Here is a 22579-nt window from a genome sequence, read left to right as displayed (position 1 = left end):
CAGATGGTTTTTAAGCGAAAATAAAATTAAAGTTGACTAGGAAAAGTGATAAAAATTAAAGTGATAAAGGAAAAGGGTTGAGCTAGCATATAGGATACAGGTTCGACCAAACTCAATAGCTTTGGTCTAAATTTTATATTTGTCTTAAAAATATATGTACAAATTATCAATTTAGCACCCAATAACTTAAACAAACAACAATTCCGAACCCATAAACTTCAAATCCTGATTCCACCTGTAAATGTGTAGATCATTTGAATGTAGTAGTTTTTGTATGATATTTTATGTATTCCTTTTTTTTTTTTCATGTCGTGAGAGTGAGAAGTGATGGTAGACTAATGGCAATCTTCAAGTGGTGTTTTTGAGATTAGAGAAAATCAATTGTTACGGTGATAATTGATTTAAAGAGATGAAGAATGGTAACTGAGAAACATGCTGGTCAAATCTGAATTATTTAGCAAAAGTTTACGAGCAAAAGATTGATCATTTTCACTCGTAACAAGACTCACATGTTGAAAAACTCATTACAGAGGCAAATTGGGCATGTTTTTTGGTTTTCATCCGATGTTTGATATCCGTATTGGGGTTCGATTAAATCTGGATTCGCGCTGAAAAGTCCCAAAAATGAAGGATAAAGCGCTTTCTAACAAAGACAACTTTGAAAACTCAAACTCAAACCTATGATTAAAGATAAAATAGTATTTACCACTCTATCACATACATTTTCGTGCTCAAGCAAACATGCCACATAAAATATGATGGAGAAAGTATTAATTTATTTTTCTGTGGGAACAACTGTACTCTTATTACATCACATTCAGTACAACTGTATGGTATACACGTAACGCCAACTATTTTTAATTTTACTAGTTTAGATTATTTAAAAACGTATAGATAGAGAAATTAATAACTGCGGCAGAGTTTGAGTTTCATATAAATATCTCTTCCCTCCTCCTTCCCCTTTTCTCCAAAAAGTTCACCCTCTGCTAAAATCTCTGTCTGGATCTCAGGCTCGTCTATCTATAGCCATAGATTAGGCAATTTTCAGTTCTCAGGATATTTCTCTTTACTCCAAAGAACTTTCTAGATGTTCAATACAAGGACGATGATCGACATCAGTGATCAACTCATTTGATATATTACGAGGAAAATCGATTCCACTTCCTGCATATAAACAGAGAAAAATCACTTAGGTGAGTTTAGTGTGAGAAGAGAAGTGTAACGAACAGCGTGAGATCTGTGAATTTTGTAGTGCGGTTGAAGATGTCGATGATGAGGAGAGAAGTAGAGGAAGAGAGGAATATTAGTAGAAGAGATTCAGGCGCAGAGTATAAAATGGAGGATTTGACGAAATCGTCGAGAAGTAGTAGAAGATATGCGTTAATGGAGAAGGAGCTTGGACTGGACTCCAGTACTCACTCGAGGTTTAGCAGAGAAAACGTCATCAATGGCATCAAAGGCCTCTCTCAAGGTTCCGTTATTTATCCCGATGACCGGTACGCTCTCTCTCTCTCTTTAGTTTTTGAAAGAGACTGTAAATTGGAAGGGAAACGTAAAAGTTATGTTTCAGTAGCTTTGCAGAAAAAAACAATGGCGACTTGTTATTTTTGAGTGTCAGAGAAAATCATTTTCGTGTGAGAAAAGCGTAATCCCCGCCGAGGATTTTGCGTATTAGGTGTGCGAGGGACCTATGGGCATTCGAGGAGATTCATTGGGTTTAGGGAGAACATTCACCAATAGTTTGACTCTATAAGACTACTGGTGCTACTCATATTAATTATTTCATCTTCAAAGTTCCAGTTATATAAATACTACTCCCTCCTTCAGATGTTGTATTTTTAATATGTTCCATGACATACTTTTAAATTTAAAAATAATTTAATTTTAAAATCTTAATTTTATTTATTTTATTCTTAATGATAAGTTTTTATAATTACACAAATGTCATGGTCCCACAAAGTTATTACCCATTAAGCTTTTAAGATCAGAAGTTTCAAGAGTCTTCTTTTTTCCTTAAATTTTGTGCCGAGTCAAATTACTTCGTCTAAGTTGAAACGAATTGAGTATATATTAGTAATGCTTGACATTCTTCTATAAGTAAAAACCTAATACAAGCATAGAAGACATCTTCTATATGCAACACATTTTTCTTATTAGTTTGTTCCCAAAAAAACTAAATATTTCCGGATCGAAGAAGAGGCAAATCAAAATATGGTGCGGAAAAGTCCAAATCGATATGAATGGAAGATGCCTTTGGAACTCTTTTTTTTTAAATTTGAAAATAAATTTTTTATTTACTCAATTTAACGAGAAGATTTTATAATCACACAAATTAAAGGACCCACAAAAGCTTTTAAGTATGAGTTTCAAAGTTTTTTTTTTCCTTAAATTTTGTACCGAATCAAACTACTACATATAAAATTGAATTGGAGGGAGCGCCAGGTTTTGCGTATATAATTTACTCCCCCTGTCCCCTTTGATAGTTCAGCTTTAACTTGATACTCTCTTGAAGAAATCATTTTCTCACTCTGTGGCTTGATCCAGAGTAAAGGGTCAAAGTTCTTATTTGACCAATTGGACATGGATTTTTAAAAAAAATTATGAAATAAAATTTATATATTTAGAAATTACATACAAAGTACGACAAAATCATAACAAATTATATTTTGAAATACTTATAAAACATTTAAGAAACTCATGGTCAAAGATGAACCTGGTAGACTCCCAAGTAGTAATGTAGACACATAAATTGAAATAAAGGAAGTACTCTGTGTTGCGTGTCCAATGAAATTAAAATTTCTACAAAAATATGTAATGCACTTAGACAAATTGCCAGAAAAACGTGTTTGAATAAATAAAATAACAATTCCTTATTTCATCTCATAAATTTGTTGTTGCATTACTTGTCATAATTATCAGATTATTTTTACTGCAGTAATATCATTATCAAGAAGGCTATATTAATTTAATATTGATAATTAAGGATTAGGCTAATAATGTTTTGGGAATTAAAACGTCCGTTTAGAATTTTACGATTATGCGATTTCTTTAATTTTTGTTGAAATATAAAAATATCTATATATATGACCTAACTAGAGGAAGTCCGTCAACTTGGCTAACGAAACGTGTCACAGTAAGAAATTACAAACAGAAGCCGAGTAAATCACCAATATGTATATCTTCGAGATAATTTTATCCATGGTCATTGAACTTTTGTGTTTGTTATCCAAAAATCACTTTTCTTTTTTTGGTTACGTAAAAATCATTCAATTTTGTGTTCATTACACAAAAATCACTTTTCTTTCTTTTGTTACACAAAAATCATTTTACATTACTGTAGTTATCACAAAAGTCACATTTTTACTTAAAAGTCTATTATGCCCTTAATATTATATAAACATTCATATTTATGCATTACCTTCTATATTATATACTATATAATATATTTTTTTACTATATATTTTATTTATAGATAAAATAATTTAATATTATTTTATTTATTAGTTTTATAATATATTCGTATATGTAATTTTTTCTTAACGTTAATTTTCAAGATATATTAGTAGCGTTATCAAAACAACCTTTTTTTTCCAGCAATTATTTTTTGAATTTAATTGACCGACCAAAGTTGGTCTGTAATTACCGACCAACTTTGGTCGATATTCCCTTCCGACCTTCAAAATACCAACCACACGTTAATGGACGCGTTTTGGACAGTTATTGGTCATTACCGACCAACTTTGATTATTTTTTTGGACGGATTTTCCCAAATTTCTAGTAATAAAATTTCCTAAATAACCATTGCCATGGTAAATACCCAAGAAAATATCCCCAGCTAAATTCGCATGTAGTAACTAGGGATTTTCCTTGAGAGTAACATATGATTTTTTTCTCATTTTCTTGTTTGTTTACCTGCAGATTTTCTCACAAAAATGTATTTGCCAATTTATTTCTCTACTAATATATATAAAAGTTACTGACAAATTTAATAACGCTACTAATATATTTTGAAAATTAATGTTAAGAAAAAAATTAAATATACGAATATATTTTAAAAATAATAAATAAAATAATATTAAGTTATTTTATTTATAAATAAACTACATAGTTAAAAATATATTATATAGTATATAATATAGAAGGTATCACATAAATATGAAGGTTTATATAATATCAAGGGCACAATAGACTTTTCAAGTAAAAATGTGACTTTTGTGATAACTAAAGCAAAGTAAACTGATTTTGTGTAACAAAAAAAAGAAAAGTAATTTTTATGTAGTGAACATAAAGTTGAATGATTTTTACGTAACAAAAAAATATGACTTTTGAGTAACAAACACGAAAATTCAATGACTATGGATAAAATTAACTCATATATCTTGTGGCCATGAATTTGGTTCCCCCTCTATCAAGTTTTGTCGTTTGGACCTTTGGTCCTTTAAATTCTTACTCGTATACCTTTTGTTTTGGATTGCCTAATCCATTTATCACCATCAAAATACAGACTAATCTTCGCATATCATGTGATAATACACGATGCATTTAAGGGCTTAATTGTTGTTAACACTTTTTTTTTTTTTTAAAAAAGCTAGGAGAAAAAGAAGAAGACTTTTATATAAGCTACCTGCCTGCCTCTCCTCCTATCATGTTACAACTGCACCTGAAAGCAACATTTATGAATTGTCATTTATCAGCCGTTCTTTTTTTGTTTCCTTTTTTCTTTTATATTTTCAATTGATTTTTTTTTCATTCTATTTTTTTTTTAATATTTCTATTAACGGAAATGGGTCTGATATATCCCTTTACTTTATTTTATTGTTCAATCATGTCCCCCGTTATACTTTCCGTCCAGAATTACCCCTACCGTCCGTCAAAGTTCTATATTTGCCCATACTTTAACGGTTAGGACACGTGGCACATTCTGAATGAAAGACCTAACCAACTCATAAATTAAACCAACCCGACCCTTTCCTTTGCCCCGGATTAAAAGTTTTTATTTAAGAGAAGTTTGGGAAAAAATTAAAAGAGGAAAAACGAGCATGCGGATCATGGGTTCTAGCTTGTTTTGGAGTTTTTTTGTTTTTGAGTTGGTTCTTCCATTCAGAATGTGCCACGTGTCCCAACCGTTAAAATAGTGACAAATATAGAACTTTGATGGACGGTAGGAGTAAATCTGAACGGAAAGTATAACGGGGGACATGATTGAACAATAAAACAAAGTAGAGGGATATATCAGGTCCTTTTCAGTTATATTAATTTATTTGTTAGTGTTCATATGTAATTTAACCTACCACTGATTTATGAAACAACTATTTTAAATTTAATTAAGGGTCCTACTCCAGTGTAGTCACCTTTCTTAGACTTCTCAAGTAGTAGCTTTTGTGAGTTTGGTTCGATTGGATCTAGACTTACGAAACTTGAAGACAAAAAAATAATCGTTGAGAGGCTCCACCTGCACTCTTATGTATACATTGCTACATGTGAAAATGCTGGAGTTAGGTGGGATTGTACAAGTATGATGATTATTCAACAAATTGTTAATACAGATTGATTTTCATACATAACCATGCAAAGATTTTTTGCGCTAGTCAAGTTCAAGAGGTCCATTTCATAATAACTTCTATAGTACGTCTTGATTGGTAATTTGAAGGGAAAAAATGGCAAGTTAGTTGCTAAAACCAATTATAGAATGCTAATAGAATAAATTGTCCCTTTTGGTGATATGAGCGTATTGTTGTTTGTGTTATTTCATCCATTCATATTTAACTGTTTATAGTATTTCATAAATAGTTGAAAAATATGTACGGTGATAATTTTAGGTTGTATAATTCTATAAAGAATTGCTTTTATTTCGACTAGCAGATCCGGAGTTTAAGTGGGCGTTTGGACATAAGAATTGTAAAATTCTATAAAAAAAAAGTGAATTTTTTTTCAAGTGAAATGGTATTTGAAAATTAGAGTTGTGTTTGGACATGAATATAATTTTGGGTTGTTTTTAAATTTTTGTGAGTGATCTGAGTGAAAATATTTTGAAAACAGTTTTTTGGAGTTTTTCAATTTTTCGAAAAATTTCAAAATTCATCTTCAACTGAAAATTGAAAATTTTATGGCTAAACATTAATTTCGAAAAAAGTAATTTTTTTCGAAAAAAGTAAATTTTTTTTTTTGAAAAAAGTAAAAAAATATTAATTGTGTCCAAACAGGCTCTAAGTAAGATTTGAGGGGAGGAGGGAGAAAAAAAGGAGAAAAGTAGCAACAAGATAAATAAGAGAAATCAGAAAAAAGAAGCAGAAGATCACGAGATTTATGGACTAGAAGAAAAGAAGAGCTGCTAGTGGGTTGACAGGGTGGAATATTGTGGATTGCATTGCTGCTTAGAGTTGGGACTGTAAAGTCTGACATGAAAGCATTGTGCGCAATCAATGGCGTTAAGTTTAATTATTAGTGGCGTTACAAAAATTAAATTTACAAAGAAACATCATAGTAATAAAAGCTGAATTTAACTTATTTTACACCTATCCTTAGGGTAGGGGTTTATCGGCCCGGTAATTTAAAAAAAGTATTATATGTATATATGTATATATATCTTAAATAATATGTATATATATTTTGATTCGAGACTCAAAGTTTAAACAATTGCATTGGTTGTTGGGAAGTATAACTTGACTTTAGTGCGCTTGCCGGAGTTTGGTTCTTGCTACAACATTTTATTCGATAGTGCTACCGCTGCTTTCAAATCTTAGGGCTGCCTCTGTATACACTCACACTGTAAATAAAATTTGCCTATTAGTACAGATTAACATGTTGTAGTGGACAACAAGTTTTATATTTCAGACACTAATTTTATTTTTTACGAATGATTACATATTATTATCTTTTAGATAGAAATGTATTAACTCATAAAGTGAAATGTGTTAACTGTTATTAATCTGTATTCGAAAAATATATTCAAAAACCAGTAGCAACATAAAAGCAGAAATGTAGAAGAACAGAAAATTAATCTGAGCCCACTGAATTCACAGTATTTTCTTAAGGAACTTAATCCCCTCATAGTACCCGAGATTTAGGATTATTTTCTCCCAGAATAGAATGGATTGCCCTCGCTGGTATAACGATACTTCAAACCCCAGTGAGGCAGTGACCAATGAACTCAAAGATCAATAGCAAATCACAATTACTGCTTTCTTTATGTTAAAAAAACAATGCTGAAGGAAGAAGGAGAAATCAAAATTTTCGTAAGAAAAATCAATCAATCAGGTCATTTGACCGAAGCTGAGCCAAGCGATGACGACGACTAGGGGTGTTCATGGTTCGGTTTGGATCGGTTTTTCCCTAAAAAGAATCCAAATCAAGTAAGTCGGTTTTTCAAATATTAGAACCAAACCAAACCAATTAAGTCAGTTTTTTCTCGATTCGATTTATGTCGGATTTTTGTTTTTTTCTGTTATTTTTCAATTTTTTTCTTAAATATAAGACATACACTACCAAACACATATTTCGGCGACCACATTTTTAACGTAACACTATCAAATCAATTGCCCTTTGAGAAATCTATTATTTACCAAGATATATTGATGATAATTGAATTAAATAGTGACGAATAATTTAAGGACTCAATTAAAAATATATTATTTTTAACATGAAATAGATTCTTACACTTAACAAAAGAAAACTATCAATCAAACTAGAATGTAAAGGTAAAAAACTGTACTAAAAGTGCAAACGATTAACATTTACTATAAAATTTTTGAAACTTTGTATAAAAGTATACATATATATAGGTGTAATTCTAAATTTAAAATAGCTACTCCTATATTCGGTTTGGTTCGATTTTTTTTTTATTAAAACCAAACCAAACCAAATTTGATCGGTTTTTAAATTTCAAAACCAAAACCAAACCAAACCAAAAAGTATCGATTTTTCTGGTCTGTTTGGTTCGGTTTTTCGGATTTTTATGAACACCCCTAACAACGACGACACGAGGCTTGCCTTCTTCTCAACTCTTTAAGAGTTAGAAGAAGTGCAATTGTATATATACTCATCAAAACTATTTTTCTCCTCCAATATGGGACAATGTCCCTTTTTAAAGAGGGAAATTCAAAATTTTCATTTTCTCTTTATTTTCCATTCACTCTATTTTAAGATTTCGAGTCTACCCAAGAGCAAGGTGGGAAGTTCTTGGAGGTAAGGATGCCGAGGGTCTATTTGAAAACAGTCTCTCTACCCCAGAGTAGGGGTAAGGTCTGCGTACACACTACCCTCCCCAGACCCCACTAAGTGGGATTATACTGGGTTGTTGTTGTTGTTGTTGTTGTACTCTATTTTAAGATTTCACAAGGTTAAACCCAACATTTGATAATTTTTACAAATAACTCTCATTTTACTCTTTGTAATAGTACATCATTCAATAATGGAAAGAAAATTATAAAAGTTTTTATTTTCATCAGTTGCTTTCTCTATTCTAGTACTCCTTCCATTCCAATTTATATAAATCTGTTTGATTGGATACGAAGTTTAAGAAAAAATAAAGACTTTTGAAATTTGTGATCCTAAGCAAGTCAAACAGGGGCCTACATTATTTGTGTGGTTATAAAAGTTTATCATTAAGGGTAGAATTGTAAATTTAAGCTAAATTGTTACCAAATTAAGAAACGGGTCATTCTTTTTGGAACGGACAAAAAAAAATAGTTTCGCATAAACCCAAATAGAGGGAGTATTATTTTAGCGCCAAAAGTGGTTTCATATCTCTTACCTCCTTTAAGCCTCGGGGAAAATTTCTTTGACATTTCAAACTGATAATCTAGAAAAACTTGATGCAGGTGGTACAAGATATGGGAGAAGTTTATCCTGATTTGGGCGATTTATTCATCTTTTTTTACTCCAATGGAGTTTGCATTCTTCAAGGGATTGCCCAGGAAGCTTTTTCTCTTAGACATTTGTGGCCAAATAGCTTTTCTTGTCGACATAGTCGTGCAATTCTTTGTAGCTTACAGAGATAGTCAGACATACAAGATGGTGCATAAACGAACCCCTATTGCTCTTCGGTCAGTCCCCTTTCCCCTCATGCTTTACTATTTTGCACAAAGATAGTGACGAATTCTACCATCGTTTCGCAGGTTGGACAGAACCTAGTGTTTCATGGTCGAATCTAGTATATACGTGTTAAAAACAAGTATAGATAAAGTTATATAAACATTTCAGAATCGATCCTATAGTTTCAAAACTCTCTGCGTCTAAATTCTGAATCCACCACCGAGGAGGGATGCAACAGAAGGTATGCCTTTTAAGTAGTTTAGCTGATCTTCTCTCGTTGCAGGTACTTGAAAACTCATTTTATCTTGGATTTTCTCAGTTGCATGCCGTGGGATAACATTTATAAGGTGCACTTTTTAATTCCCTAGCACCATTTAATCAGTCAATCTTTTACTTAATCTTGGACATCCACCAGATGTTCTAGAAAATGCAAAGCAAACCAGTATTTGGCAGTTATTAGAGAATATGACGATGATGAACAATAGGGAGGACTAAACTGCTGTTTGGTGACATTCATTTAAATATGCTCATCTCTCCATAGCTTGTAAATGTAAGCATCCATTCTTGAGAGGCTCAGAGGCATAACTCTACTTAAATAAATTGATAAGCTCACTTGTCTTAATATGCTCCTCTCTCCATTAACTTCCATGCAACCTAGTAAAGAGAAACTTGCTTTCTTGTCAGCAAGACAATGGAGTGGAAGCTCTTTTTTTCTACTTTATTTCCTATTAGTTATACTCTTGGCCAAGACCAAAATTTTAAATGAACTGATACCTGCATTTCATGTTAGATACTTGGTTCAAGTAGTGCTTTTTAAACTAACGCTGTTCCATTTGAAATAATCAGGCTGCTGGCAAAAAAGAGGGATTGAGATACCTTTTATGGATTAGGTTAAGCAGGGTGCGCCGAGTCAATGACTTTTTTCAGAAGATGGAGAAAGATATTCGGATCAATTATCTCTTCACTAGGATATTAAAACTTATCGTTGTTGAACTCTATTGCACGCATACAGCAGCTTGCATCTTTTACTTTTTGGCTACTACTCTGCCTGAAGAGAAAGAAGGTTACACATGGATTGGGAGTTTGACCCTGGGAGACTACAGTTATTCACACTTTAGAGAGATTGATCTCTGGAGGCGATACATCACTTCTCTGTATTTTGCCATTGTCACTATGGCAACTGTGGGTATGTCTATTGCTTCCTTTCAAGTTTCACTGTCCCAGTTCTAAAACGGAGGGTGCAGACATTTTTCATGCAAAGAAACTTCTTATTTTGTGTCATATGATATAAGTTGTCTCTAGATTTCATTTGACAATTATAAAGGTCTCAAACCCCGAAGTTGAAGTTCAACATGTGGCAGTTTCCATCCAAGACTAGAACTGAAACCTTTGCCCTCCAATTTGTGTTCATTTTATCTTCTATGGATTAGATTAAGTTTAGAATATAAGTACCTGAATCGGATGTCTGAATCATAGAAGTATCTTCAAGTGCAGGTCTAAAATAGTACAAAGTAATATGGTTTAGTTGACAGTGGTAGTGCTTGTTATGGCTTTTCAATCTATTCTAATCCCCTAAAGCGAGCTCTAACCTTTATACATTTAGATTTGCCTAAATAATCATTCTTTTCCAATTGATCCACTATTTATGCATGTTTTGAGCTTATCAACGAAACTGAAAGCGTGACACCCGGTGGATCTCAAAATATGCCTGTTTCCTTTCTGTTTCCGAGATGTCCTGTTATCTTTATTTACAAATAATCAATTTGGCAGCGTTAAGCTGAGTAGTCATAAAAATTGAATGATTTTACGTGCACATCAAGTTATCACTAATATCATGCATGACATCTTTTCCACATCCCCTCCCCAGAACCAAAGAAAAAGATAATAGAGAAAATAGGTAACAAAAAAATAGGAAGATAGAATAGATACTGTTGAAGATGGATAAATATAGATATTCATAAATTGGTATTACTTTAAAAAGTTTTGGAGTTAATACAATAGATACTGTTGAAGATGGATAAATATAGATATTCATAAATTGGTATCATTGTAAAAGGTTTTGGTATTAACATAGTGATTTATTTTGGTGTTTTGGGTAATAGGAATAATATAACCAGAAGAAATTATTTGAAGACTATATAAAAAGAAGTCGTTTGTTTTGGAAAAAAATCATACATTTTGAAGGAAGATTTCTTTTCTTTCGTAATGCTTAGTATTAATTTGAACATTCTCTTCCTAACTCATGGCACTCTTTTTATACCTTTTCTGGATATGCAATCACATCCTACTAATAGTAGAAGGTGTCTTTCGGTCCTACAGGCTACGGTGACATACATGCAGTCAATCTGAGGGAAATGATATTTGTTATGATTTATGTCTCTTTTGACATGATTCTTGGTGCTTATTTGATCGGTAATATGACAGCACTGATTGTCAAGGGATCAAAAACCGTCCGATACAGGGATAAAATGACAGATCTTATGAACTATATGAACAGAAATAGACTCGGAAGAGATATTCGTACTCAAATTAAAGATCACTTGCGATTACAATATGAAAGCGCTTACACTGATGCAGCTGTTCTTCAGGACCTTCCCATCTCAATCCGAGCTAAGGTAAATAAACAAAAGGAAAAATCTCCATGTAACTCATTGTTTGCATGGCTCTATGTTCACTAAATTTCCTGTACTCTGAAACATTAGAATCGGCTATTTGAATTCTTTGAATTGCTTGGTTTCTTTTCTGTTTTCCTCAGTTTACGGTGCTATAAAACCATACGAGTTAATTACCAGTTAGTTTTCCGTTGTTACACAGAGAATAATAGGTAGTATGTAAAAGAAAGTGACGGGTCTATAACTTAGATGTCGTGGGTTCTGAAATATAATGATTTCGTCTAATGTTGCTTTTTCTCTCCCTGACACACACAAATAAATTTATACACATGTGGTAGGGCATTTGTTACACCATTAGTGCAGGTCACTACTTATGTGAGAAGGAATTCACTACTGTAGGACGGTTTTCAGTTCCGTAATTCTTGTTGCCAGAGATCATTCATTAGTAAAACAATTATCTGGTTATGCTGTTTTGGGATTTGTTAATAGGGTTTGAGCAGAGTGAGACTAGCCAGTTAGGAGTTAGTCTTCAGGATGCTACTGGTCAGCTACTGATGCAGGGCTTTATCTGCTGGATATTATTATACCTTCCATCTTTTTCGTATTTCCTATATTTCTTATATTGCTGTTATTTTGTTATTTTATGTTATGTTATTATGAGTCTATTGATAATACTATTGATAGTACTAATATATCGTCTCTTGTTGCTTTCTTGAGCCGAGGGTCTCCTGGAAACAGCCTCTCTGCCCCTCGAGGTAGGGATAAGGTGTGCGTACATATTACCCTCCCCAGATCCCACTTGTGGGATTATACTGTGCCGTTGTTGTTGTTGTTGTTGTTGTTGTTGTTGTTGTTGTTGTTGTTGTTGTTGTTGTGGTTTGAGCAGAAAGCTTTAGTTTTTCCAAACCCACAGGGCAGAAAAAATCACTCCCTGACTTTAAAAGAAGCAAGATCAATATACACGAATTTGTTTTTGAGTGGGTGGGTGGGTTATTCACTTGGAAATTTCTTTTGTTGTCAAAAAGCACGTTAACCATCTTTGTTAGCGCTTCTAGAGTTCACATTCTTTCTTGTATTTTATTTTGACCTTTCCTTCTCATTGCTGATGCATATAACATTCCTTCAGTAATACTGTGACTAAAACTTGAACATTTTCGCAGATATCCCAGACGTTATATCAGTCTTGCATTGAAAATATTCCTCTTTTCAGGGACTGCTCCTCAGAATTCATAAGTCAAATTGTAAGTTACTTTGTCAATGATTGTTTATTTAATCTCAAAACAGTGTTTCTATCCTCTCTTTTCTGAAGAGGTCTGTTCTATTTTCACTCTAATTGAGATTCATGACTATATGAGATATTTTGCCACACCTCTAGAAAATGATGGCTTATAAAGATCCTCATCACTTGCTATGCTGATCCTAGTGAAGCAGAAAAGAATAGAAGACCCACACCATATGTTCCACAATGAGCCAGCTATTAATCTAACATCCGGTCTTTGCTCATGTTCTGAATTACATAAGCGGCTTACATAAGACATCTTTATTTCAAGTTTGCCTGCTTAATTAAATTGTATTGCAGTTCGTACTTCTTCAATGTGCTTAATGCGTTTTACCTGTTTTAAGAATCCCCTAGGGCAGCAAGGTTGGGATCCTAGGTTGATAAGACATTTGTAGAAATGGTCCTTGGTAAGTTTATGTGTGTTTTCTGCATGTAGATACGATTTTCTGCCTATTCGACCTGCATTGTAACACTCCGCTAAATTTGAAACAATTTGACATGCATGCTTCTTCTCTCTACTCTTCATGTATATCTTTGAATGCTTGCCTCATGCCTTTCTGTTTGATTATTACTGGGCCCAGTTAATTAAGATAAATCTAGAGCTGAGTGGGAATTACTGATTTTTGTGATAAATTTTCAGGTAACTAGAGTGTGTGAAGAATTTTTCCTTCCAGGAGAAGTGATCATGGAACAGGGGCATGTGGTAGACCAACTTTATTTTGTCTGTCATGGTGTTCTGGTACATTACTCTACTATTATTATTGCTGCTTATTATTTTCTATTGTGCGACATTTTACGTTATAATAATAAGCCTATATTCTTTTATCGCCTTAGAAAATATATATTCTACCATACGTTAGCTTGGGTTTCCAAACCATATTAATATCACTAGTTCTGTATCTATTATGGACTTGGTTCCAGAACTGCAGCTAGGAAATTGTTAGACTGCGATGATGTGATCAAAAACTCTAGAAAAGGAGAGAAAATAGCAAGTCACTGGTTTCTAGCTTTCCATTGCTCCAAAATTTTTGCAAATCTTACAGCTGCTGACTTATCTATTCATGTTTGGCGTCGAGTTGCAGCTAATAGTTTGAGACTTATTGTGGTTATCTTGGTCCAGGAGGAAATTGGTATAGGGAATGATGGGTCAGAAGAGAGAGTAGCACTTCTTGAGCCAAATAGCTCGTTTGGGGAAATATCCATTCTTTGCAACATTCCACAACCATATACTGTCCGTGTGTGTGAACTATGCAGACTCATACGGATTGATAAGCAATCATTTTCAAATATTTTGGAGATCTATTTTCATGACGGGAGAAGAATTTTGACTAACTTATTAGAGGTAATCTGTCTTGGGTGGCATGCCGTTCTCGACCCTTACTAATTGTATTTCTCCTTTTGGGCATTAACTGCTTTTGCATTAGAAATGCTTATGGACTCAAAAGGCCTAAAAGCAGTCTTAACTGACAGGGAAAAGATTCTGATCTTCGTGTGAAGCAAGTGGAGTCAGATATAACATTCCATATTGGGAAACAAGAGGCTGAGCTTGCTTTGAAAGTGAATAGTGCAGCTTATCATGGTGATTTGCACCAGCTGAAGGGTCTGATCCGAGCTGGAGCTGATCCCAACAAGAAAGATTATGATGGAAGATCTCCTTTGGTATGGGTCTCGCCAAAGGAAACATATATTATTTCTGTTCCATTACTTCTTCTCAATTTTCTGACGAGTTGTTTATTTTACAAAAAGTTTGTCATGAGTTGCTATTGTCAGTTCATGAGTGGGATTTTCTTTTTGTTCATAATCAGTTTTGTTTCCAAGCTCATGAATTTCTTTCTTGGGTGTGCAAATTTGTAAATCATAGAGCACGGTTTGGAAGGATTCTCCTTTAAGGAATATGGGTTATTAAGTTTCAGGTGCTTGTTATCAAAATACTGATTCTGTCTTTAAGAAAAATAAGCAAACCAAATGAGTCTAAAATAAGGCTGAAGATAGAGTGAAAAAATATTCCTAATCAAGGTTTTGTTACGAACAGCATCTTGCAGCGTCCAGAGGATATGAAGACATCTCTCTTTTCCTTATCCAAGAAGGTGTCGATCTCAATGCTTCAGGTAAGTTTTACAAACTGTATTTCACCTGTGAACTTCCTTCTTCTCAAATATAATTGTAACTCATGCTCTTCTCCAAATAGACAACTTTGATACCACACCGCTGTTTGAAGCTATCAAGAATGGACACGATCGTGTTGCTTCATTACTTGTTAAGGAAGGTGCTTTCTTGAAGATCGAAAATGCTGGTAGTTTTTTGTGTATGTTGGTTGCAAAGGGGGATTCGGATCTACTACGAAGGCTGTTGTCCAATGGTATTGATCCAAACTCCAAAGACTATGATCACCGAACACCACTCCATGTAGCGGCTTCTCAAGGATTATTCGCGATGGCGAGATTGCTTCTGGGAGCTGGTGCTTCTGTTTTCTCGAAAGACAGGTACCAGTTAAATCTTTATTGCTACATTATTGAAGTCACTTCTTAAGATCAGTATGGAATCTTTAGTTTAGAGCAAGCTACCTTTTGTCATAAACATAAGGTAGACTTACGTGCTTAACTTGTTGGGAAACATGAACGTTACTTTATATTGTTGCTATCAGTATTTGAAAATTCTTCAAGAGAGTAATTTTTTCCTGTTGATTGTTGAATCTTGCATCCGGGTCCAAATGTAGTGAAATGGATAGTGCGAATTCATATAGCCAACCCCAACTAACTTGGGAGTTGGGAGTGAGGCATAATTATGTTCTTGAATCTTGCATCCTTTAACCTATCAATTTTTCTTCTTCTTTTTTCCAAATCGCCTTTTTACATATGATGAGAAATTTTACTCTTGCTATTTTTTGATTTATAGCATAGTAATGCCAAATCAATTTGAGATTCATGCTTTTAAAATTAACTGCTTCAATTCCAGGCTTTTGAAAACTGATAGATTTTCTAATCACTAATCGGTGAATTCGTAAGTTACACTATTTGCTTTTCGTATTTTTCCTGTCATCGACATAACGAGATAGAGACGAATCAAGAATGTGAATGAATTCTCAAACATGAGGAAAGATCCCAACACAATTTTCTTGAGATTAAACCTGTTATAAAAATATCTCTTTGAGGACCTAGGAGAACTTGTTGTTAAGTCCATCATGGTTCAATCTCAAAATGCCTTGAATTGTACATGATCAGTGGAGACATGGGGTAGTTTTACTTCTGAATTGAGCTTATTAGATTCTTAGTCAATTCTTCTCCTGAGCTTGGTGTAGTTTTTTTCCGTCAAGTTTTAAGGCTAATCGAGTTATCGAGGTGAATCATCGTGGTTGCTCTTTCAGAACTTTAGTACATGGTACTAGCTGAATTGTGCATACATGTACCAGTTAGCCACTTAAAACTAAGGGAACTTGTTATGTTGCAGATGGGGAAATACTCCATTTGATGAAGCTAGACTAAGTGGAAACAATCAATTGACCAAGCTTCTGGAAGAAGCAAAATCAGCTCAGATATCGGAATTCCCTATTGCTCCACACGAGATCTCAGGTATTACAGAAGCAACACTTTCACCAAGTACAGTGGAAAATATTATATTTAGGAGTTTATAATAATACCCTTTATGTGGTACCGCTGCTTATTTGATCTGGGAGACTCCGTTGCTCCACTTGCTCCCCCTTTATTACTCACCTAAAACAAAGACCAAAAAGCATGAAAAAGTGACTTGAAGAGGAACAAGACAAGGGTTAACTGAATATTCATTGTTACCTGTGGTCATCAATTATTACTCTTCTCCCAAAAGCTGAATAACGGGGCTACAACTTCTTTTATTAGCTACATTTTTCTATTAGCTAAACTTTTTTAAGCCCGCTAACCATATAATCTGTGTATAACAGAAAAAATGCACCCACAGAAGTGTACTGTGTTTCCTTTCCACCCATGGGAGCCCAAGGATCTCAGGAAACATGGTGTTGTACTGTGGATACCTAAGAGTATGGAAGAGCTCGTTACTACAGCATCGGAACAACTCAACTTTCCATCTGGCTCTTGTATTTTATCAGAAGATGCAGGTAAAATACTTGATATAGGTTTGATTTCTGATGGTCAGAAGTTGTACTTGATCAGTGAAACAACTTGAGAATACCTCGTCTATATATAGTTACACCCTGTGTAGCTTTGGGGTTTGTATATATATTGTCAACCAAGTTGAAGATGAAACGAAAAAATCTCTTGTAGTTACTCACTGCTTTGAGTGATGATTTTGCAAATGAGATGTAAACCCACTGTATCAGTTTATGCTTCTTGTTATTTGTAGTGTTTTGGTACTTGTACCTTGCATTAGCAATTTCTGTTGTTGTAAGTTAAATCTACATTTTCGGCAGAAACCAGTCTTTGGGGCAGGATTCTGCCATTACTGCAACGTGTCGCTCTATTTGTCCAAAACATGAGCTTAATTAGACTCCATCTTCTGGCTGACATTTTTCTATTTACTCAAATTCATTTAGAATGAACCGAGTGGACAGTAAGAAAATTATCACAAATAAGCTCTCAAAGAGATCTTATATTCACTCTATTGAGATTAACATTGATTCAACATGACTGTCTTCTAAAATGATCTTATATTCACCCTGTTAACATTTATAGGTTGAATCAACATGATCTTGACTTGATCAAAACAAAAATGTTTTAAACACATGGGTTGAAATATGTGGCCACACTATGAAAGTGATGGTTAGATGATTAATAGGCAAAACCATATGCTATTGTCTTTCAGTTGTGCCCATTAAATGGCATTTTAGTCTTTCAAGACTATTCATCAACAGTCTGGGCTTATCGTTACTCTCTCTCTCTCTCTATACACACACATACACACACACACATAGGGGCAGAGTTAGAGGGTGGATCGCCTTAAAATTACACTGTGTATATAAGGTTAAATTTTTATGTATTTATATACATTAGATATTGAATCCCCTTCGCTTTTTCACGTGTACTTTTAAATTATTTTGAATCCCCTTGATGAAAATCCTGCTTCTGCCACGGGAGTTTTCTGATAATTCAGCTCTTTGTAAAGGTCAAGCGAATTCCCAGCTTTCATTTTCTAAATTCTAAGTCCTTGACGTTATCCTTCCTTTGGCAAAATACTACATAGATAAAACATAAATTTATAAGATTATTGCTATCTGAGCACCTTGTATACTTCATGCAAACCGACTCCTCCAATGTCTTCAACATCTGGAGATGTTCCAAAGGGTCATTTCACTGTCTATGCTGGGGAGAACTAGAAGAAAAGATTTTGTTATTTGATTAGCCAACCTTCATTTCAAGACTTGCTTAGTGACGCTTGATCTGAAATTTGGATGGCAGTGTCACATTTCCACCAGCAAGTTGTATAACTTGCTAATAATATGGCAAAACACAAAATAATTTTAAGCAGCTCATCTATATTCCAGATTGACTTTCACAAGTATCCACCAGCAAGATATATAACTTGCTAATAATACAAGCCAATTTGAATTTTTCCTTACATGACTTAATTAAGGCAATCTTCTACGTCAACCACCATAACTTGCAGAAAACATTAAAGGTCTACTTGTAAGCTCCAGTTCATGTGAACTTCAGAAGGCTGTCCTCTGAATTATCAGATGCTTTTCATGAAGCATATATCCATAAACTCTCATAGTTTCAGCATGGAAAATACAAAGAAAACAATAATTGATATTAAGGTGCCTTTCGGAAGAATCACAAAAGACTTAGAAATTACTATATTCAAACACATTCAAGTTATTGTAACAGAAGATCTATTAAGGATAACTTAACTCGTGCAGAACATTATTTCTCTGTTAAATGTTATTGGTGATGCTGTGCATATGGACCTTTTTTTAACTATTGCTTGGAAATGGTTTTGTCGATTGTAATGACATATTTATCTTAATTTCAAACATTTTCAATCTGGTGCTTCACAAATGGATTTCGATACTTTAACAGTAAAACCTTTTGTTCTGAATAATGGAATCTGGTTTTCAGCAAATTCAAAAGCTAAATAAGGTTTAGCCCACCAACATTACAAAATCATACTCAAGCTACCTCAAACTGCTAGTTTATGCCAGAAGATGTCATCTGAAATGAATCTATAATTTTAAAAAAAATAAACACCTCCTTCTATCTTCTCTTCTATAACTATCAAAAGTAAGAAAGTAAAAGAAACATCTAATACTATCACCAAGAGTTCTTCAGTGGCTTCTCCAACAGTGCTGAAAGATACATCTCATTCAGCTCGGGGCCTCTGTCCATCTTTCGCCCAACGACCCACTTGACCTTATTAAACCCAATGCTGTCAATAAGAGGAGCATAGACTTGCTCAAATTGCTCACCAACACAGAAAAAATGGTCAAGCCAGAACAGCCCACCAGGCCGAAGCACCCTATAGATGTCGAATAATAAGAAGTGGAGCAGAGTTGTGGGTATCCAATTACTCAGCACATGCATTGAGTGAACTATATCCAGTGTATTGTCAAAGAAAGGAAGTCGTTGCGAAATGCTTATGTACAAAGGTACGACTCCTCTTGATGCTATAAATGTATTGAAAGGACCATTGAGATTCATTGAAGTTGTTAATATTGTTATGTTCCTTTCTCTCATTCTTACAGCAAATGTAGCTACGCCTCCACCAATGTCAAGCCCTATTCTGATTGTACCCGGCTTCTTCACTGCTAGTACTTCATCAATAGAGAAGTCAAGGCCAGCTCCCTTTTTGGACAACCAACGATTTTTCTCTCTGCCATTGAGATCAAAGCAGTCTTTGCAATCATCAAATGCTTTTTGATTTTTTTTCCTGTTGATTAGACATTCATAGCTTTTGCATGTATATGCTGTCCAAACTACAGATGAATCTGATGGAGTAATCCACAAGCTCTCAGGAAGAGGATAAGGCTCAACATATTCCTGTTGAGCTGCAGGACGGCATCTACGGCGAGGGAGAGGCTCACAACCTGTAAAGAAAATAGAAAGAAGAGATTTTGAGGAATGAATTGAGTAACTCCTGTTCTTAAAATTGCAGCCCGGTGCATTAAGCTCCCGCTATGCGTGGGGTCCAGGAAAGGACTGGACCACAAGGGTCTATTGTACGCAACCTTACCCTGCATGTTTGCGAAAGGCTGTTTCCACAGCTCGAACCCATGACCTCCTGGTCACATGGCAGCAACTTTACCAGTTACGCCAAGGTTCCCCTTTTGAGTAACTTCTGTTCTTATTTACAGAATTATAGTGATTCTAAACCTTTACTATATTTGCAGGTAAGCGTTCAGCCAATATTTGGTTGACGTTGAAAAAAGAAAAGTAATTGAAGTTGAAGTTGAAAAAGAGAACTTGGAAAGTTATGTTGTGTCTGGATATGAATTTCAAATGGAAATAAAAGTTGAAGATTTGTGAGTTAAAACCGTTATTTCACCGAAATAGTCCTTTAACAAGTTTTTCTAATTATTTCCTAATTTCTAACACTACCTTTGAGAAGCAGCTTCTGTGCCAGGAGCTCATCATCAGGACAAGATCCATTGATTTTGTATGACATGTAACGCCGAAGTAAATCTGGAAACATAGTACATGGACGGCCAACGGGAGGGATGAGTTTGTCAGAATTAAAGCTCGGGTTGACTCCAAATGGCAGTTGATGTGGAGATGTGAAAGCAAGGAACTCAGATGGTAAGTCTAAATCAGCTGCTGGTTTATCAGATACATGAACAACATCTCTAGTTTCTGACTTAACAACAAAAGGGATAGCATTGTTTAATGAAGCAGTGGCAATGGCTTTATATGTTTGCTGGTATAGAGAACAAGAAGAGTTCTTAAATATGTTAGAAATGAAAAAAGTCAGGAGATTTGAGGATACAAGAAGGAAGAAAAAGAATAGGTTAGGTGAAAAAGACCTTGGCTTATGAGGGGAGTCCATAAGTTTTTTCTTTGGACAATAAAGCTTTGATCCCTTAGAGTTGAAGATGATGCAAAATTATGGTACTGGTATCTATATGGTTATAGATACTCAGCAGGGCAAGTGTTCTTTTCTTAAGCTTTAGCTAGTATTTTTCATCCTTAGATATACCTCTACTGCCCTTATTAGGTGATGAAGTTTAATTATTTGCATGCAGCGGCGAATCTAAGATCTAGAGTCCGTGGATTCAAATCAATGTGATGTTATTTATGTATATGTGTCTTACTTGAGATGTATACATAAATATATTGTTTTACCCACTTTTATTTTTTGCGTATGTATATATAGTTCTAGTACTGCTGTGTTTTTGCTTTATTGAGCCGAGGGTCTTCCAAAAACAGCCTCTGTACCTTCACAAGGTAGGGGTAAGGTATGCGTACATACTAGCCTCCCCAGACCCCACTTGTGAGAATACATTGTGTATGTTGTTGTATATATAGTTCGAACCAAGAGCAATGAGTTTCATTGAATCGATAGAACCTACCTTAGATCAACCTCTTACTGCATGCATGGATATTTTGGTCCTTTTGCATCAGATATGTTCACCTAAGAACTTAAAATTAGGTCTTTATGATACTGTCAATGATAAATTAGTGTAGCAGGGTGTAGGAGACCAACAAAATGTGAAGCTGAATGAAGTCCTTTTTCATAAAATATATACTTATTTCATCACCAAATTCCAAGAATTGTTGTTTATAGTTTCTTATATGAGAAGTTAGAGGGAAAAAAGGGCAACTGGCTCATTTCCATGTTGAAAATACAGATCCGAGTTTGACTAGTGCATTTTCTGTGTTTTATAATCCAGTTGTCTCGATGCACTTAATTATTTAATCCTTATTTGGTAATGTGACTATGAGTGTCTTTGAAGCATTTTGAGCTGCATATTTTGCGGAAGTAGCCACATGATAGTCTAGAACTGAACTGGAGTAGTAAGTTCTTGGAAGTGGCATTAAGTGGTTATTTTTTTCAACAAATTTGTTGAAGTTCAAGAAATGTGTACAACTTTCAGAGCTTTGTGCATTCAATTCCCACAAATTTTGGATCATGAATATACACACACAAACACACACTTATTGTGACAACCCAAAGGGTCATCACCGTAATTCTTCCTTGTTCCGTGCTTCCGAGGCCTTGAAAATCTCGCTTTTAGTTGCCTCGATTTGCGTGCACAGTTCGGGCGCGTAGCCGGAAAGTTTTTATGTTAGAATATGTGAATTTTGTGAAAATTTTGATGAATTTTGATATTAATATGCATAATATTGACTTCGATCAACATTTTGGGGAAACGGACCCGAACCTGTGATTCGACGATCCCGGAGGGTCTGTAGAAAAATATGGGACTTGGGTGTGTGCCCGGAAGTAAAGTCCGAGGTCCCAAGCCCGAGAAATGAATTTTTGTGTGAAATTGTTTTCTGAAATTAATTAAGGAAAATGAAGAAAAAAATTGATCGGAAAACTGTGGTATCGGGCTCGTATTTTGGTTCTGATGCCCGGTACGAGTCTTAAATATGTTTTAAGCACTATCTGTAAAGTTTGGCTAAAAACGGACGTCAAATGACATGTTTCGGACTTAAAATGGGGAATTTGAGTTTTATGAAAGTTGAGAGAAAATCATGTGTTTTGAGGCTTGATTCTATGTATATGATGT

The 22579-nt window shown here is 34.4% G+C and overlaps 2 protein-coding genes across 5 annotated transcripts; one reads left to right on the top strand and one right to left on the bottom strand.

Moving 5' to 3' along the window:
* Positions 1–746: 746 nt before the first annotated feature.
* On the top strand, positions 747–17266 carry LOC107764599 (potassium channel SKOR-like). 4 transcript variants are annotated; one of them, XM_016583196.2, is made up of 13 exons: positions 747–1496; positions 8820–9044; positions 9317–9380; positions 9880–10219; positions 11353–11648; positions 12806–12886; positions 13565–13663; positions 14045–14266; positions 14395–14583; positions 14957–15032; positions 15113–15407; positions 16372–16493; positions 16841–17266. In XM_016583196.2, exons 1-13 carry the CDS (start codon positions 1264–1266, stop codon positions 17080–17082), a joined length of 2484 nt encoding a protein of 827 aa, XP_016438682.2. In that variant the 5' UTR covers positions 747–1263; the 3' UTR covers positions 17083–17266. The 4 variants fall into 4 exon arrangements, with proteins under 4 accessions (XP_016438682.2, XP_075081766.1, XP_075081767.1 ...); XM_075225665.1 differs by having other exon boundaries at positions 748–1496; positions 9117–9380; XM_075225666.1 differs by lacking the exon at positions 747–1496 and adding an exon at positions 9117–9274 and having other exon boundaries at positions 8906–9044; positions 9353–9380.
* A 1384-nt stretch (positions 17267–18650) lies between these two features.
* Positions 18651–21138, bottom strand: LOC107764598 (putative methyltransferase At1g29790). The gene is made up of 2 exons (XM_016583195.2): positions 20448–21138; positions 18651–19936 (listed from the first exon to the last, which is right to left on the bottom strand). The coding sequence occupies exons 1-2, from the start codon at positions 20890–20892 to the stop codon at positions 19164–19166; spliced, it is 1218 nt and encodes a 405-aa protein (XP_016438681.1). The 5' UTR covers positions 20893–21138; the 3' UTR covers positions 18651–19163.
* Positions 21139–22579: the final 1441 nt, after the last annotated feature.

Source organism: Nicotiana tabacum, chromosome 11 (assembly GCF_000715075.1).
Source record: "Nicotiana tabacum cultivar K326 chromosome 11, ASM71507v2, whole genome shotgun sequence".
Classification (NCBI taxonomy): Eukaryota; Viridiplantae; Streptophyta; class Magnoliopsida; order Solanales; family Solanaceae; genus Nicotiana; species Nicotiana tabacum.
Note: the sequence above shows the minus strand (reverse complement) of the source record. Positions and strands in the feature narration are given on the sequence as shown.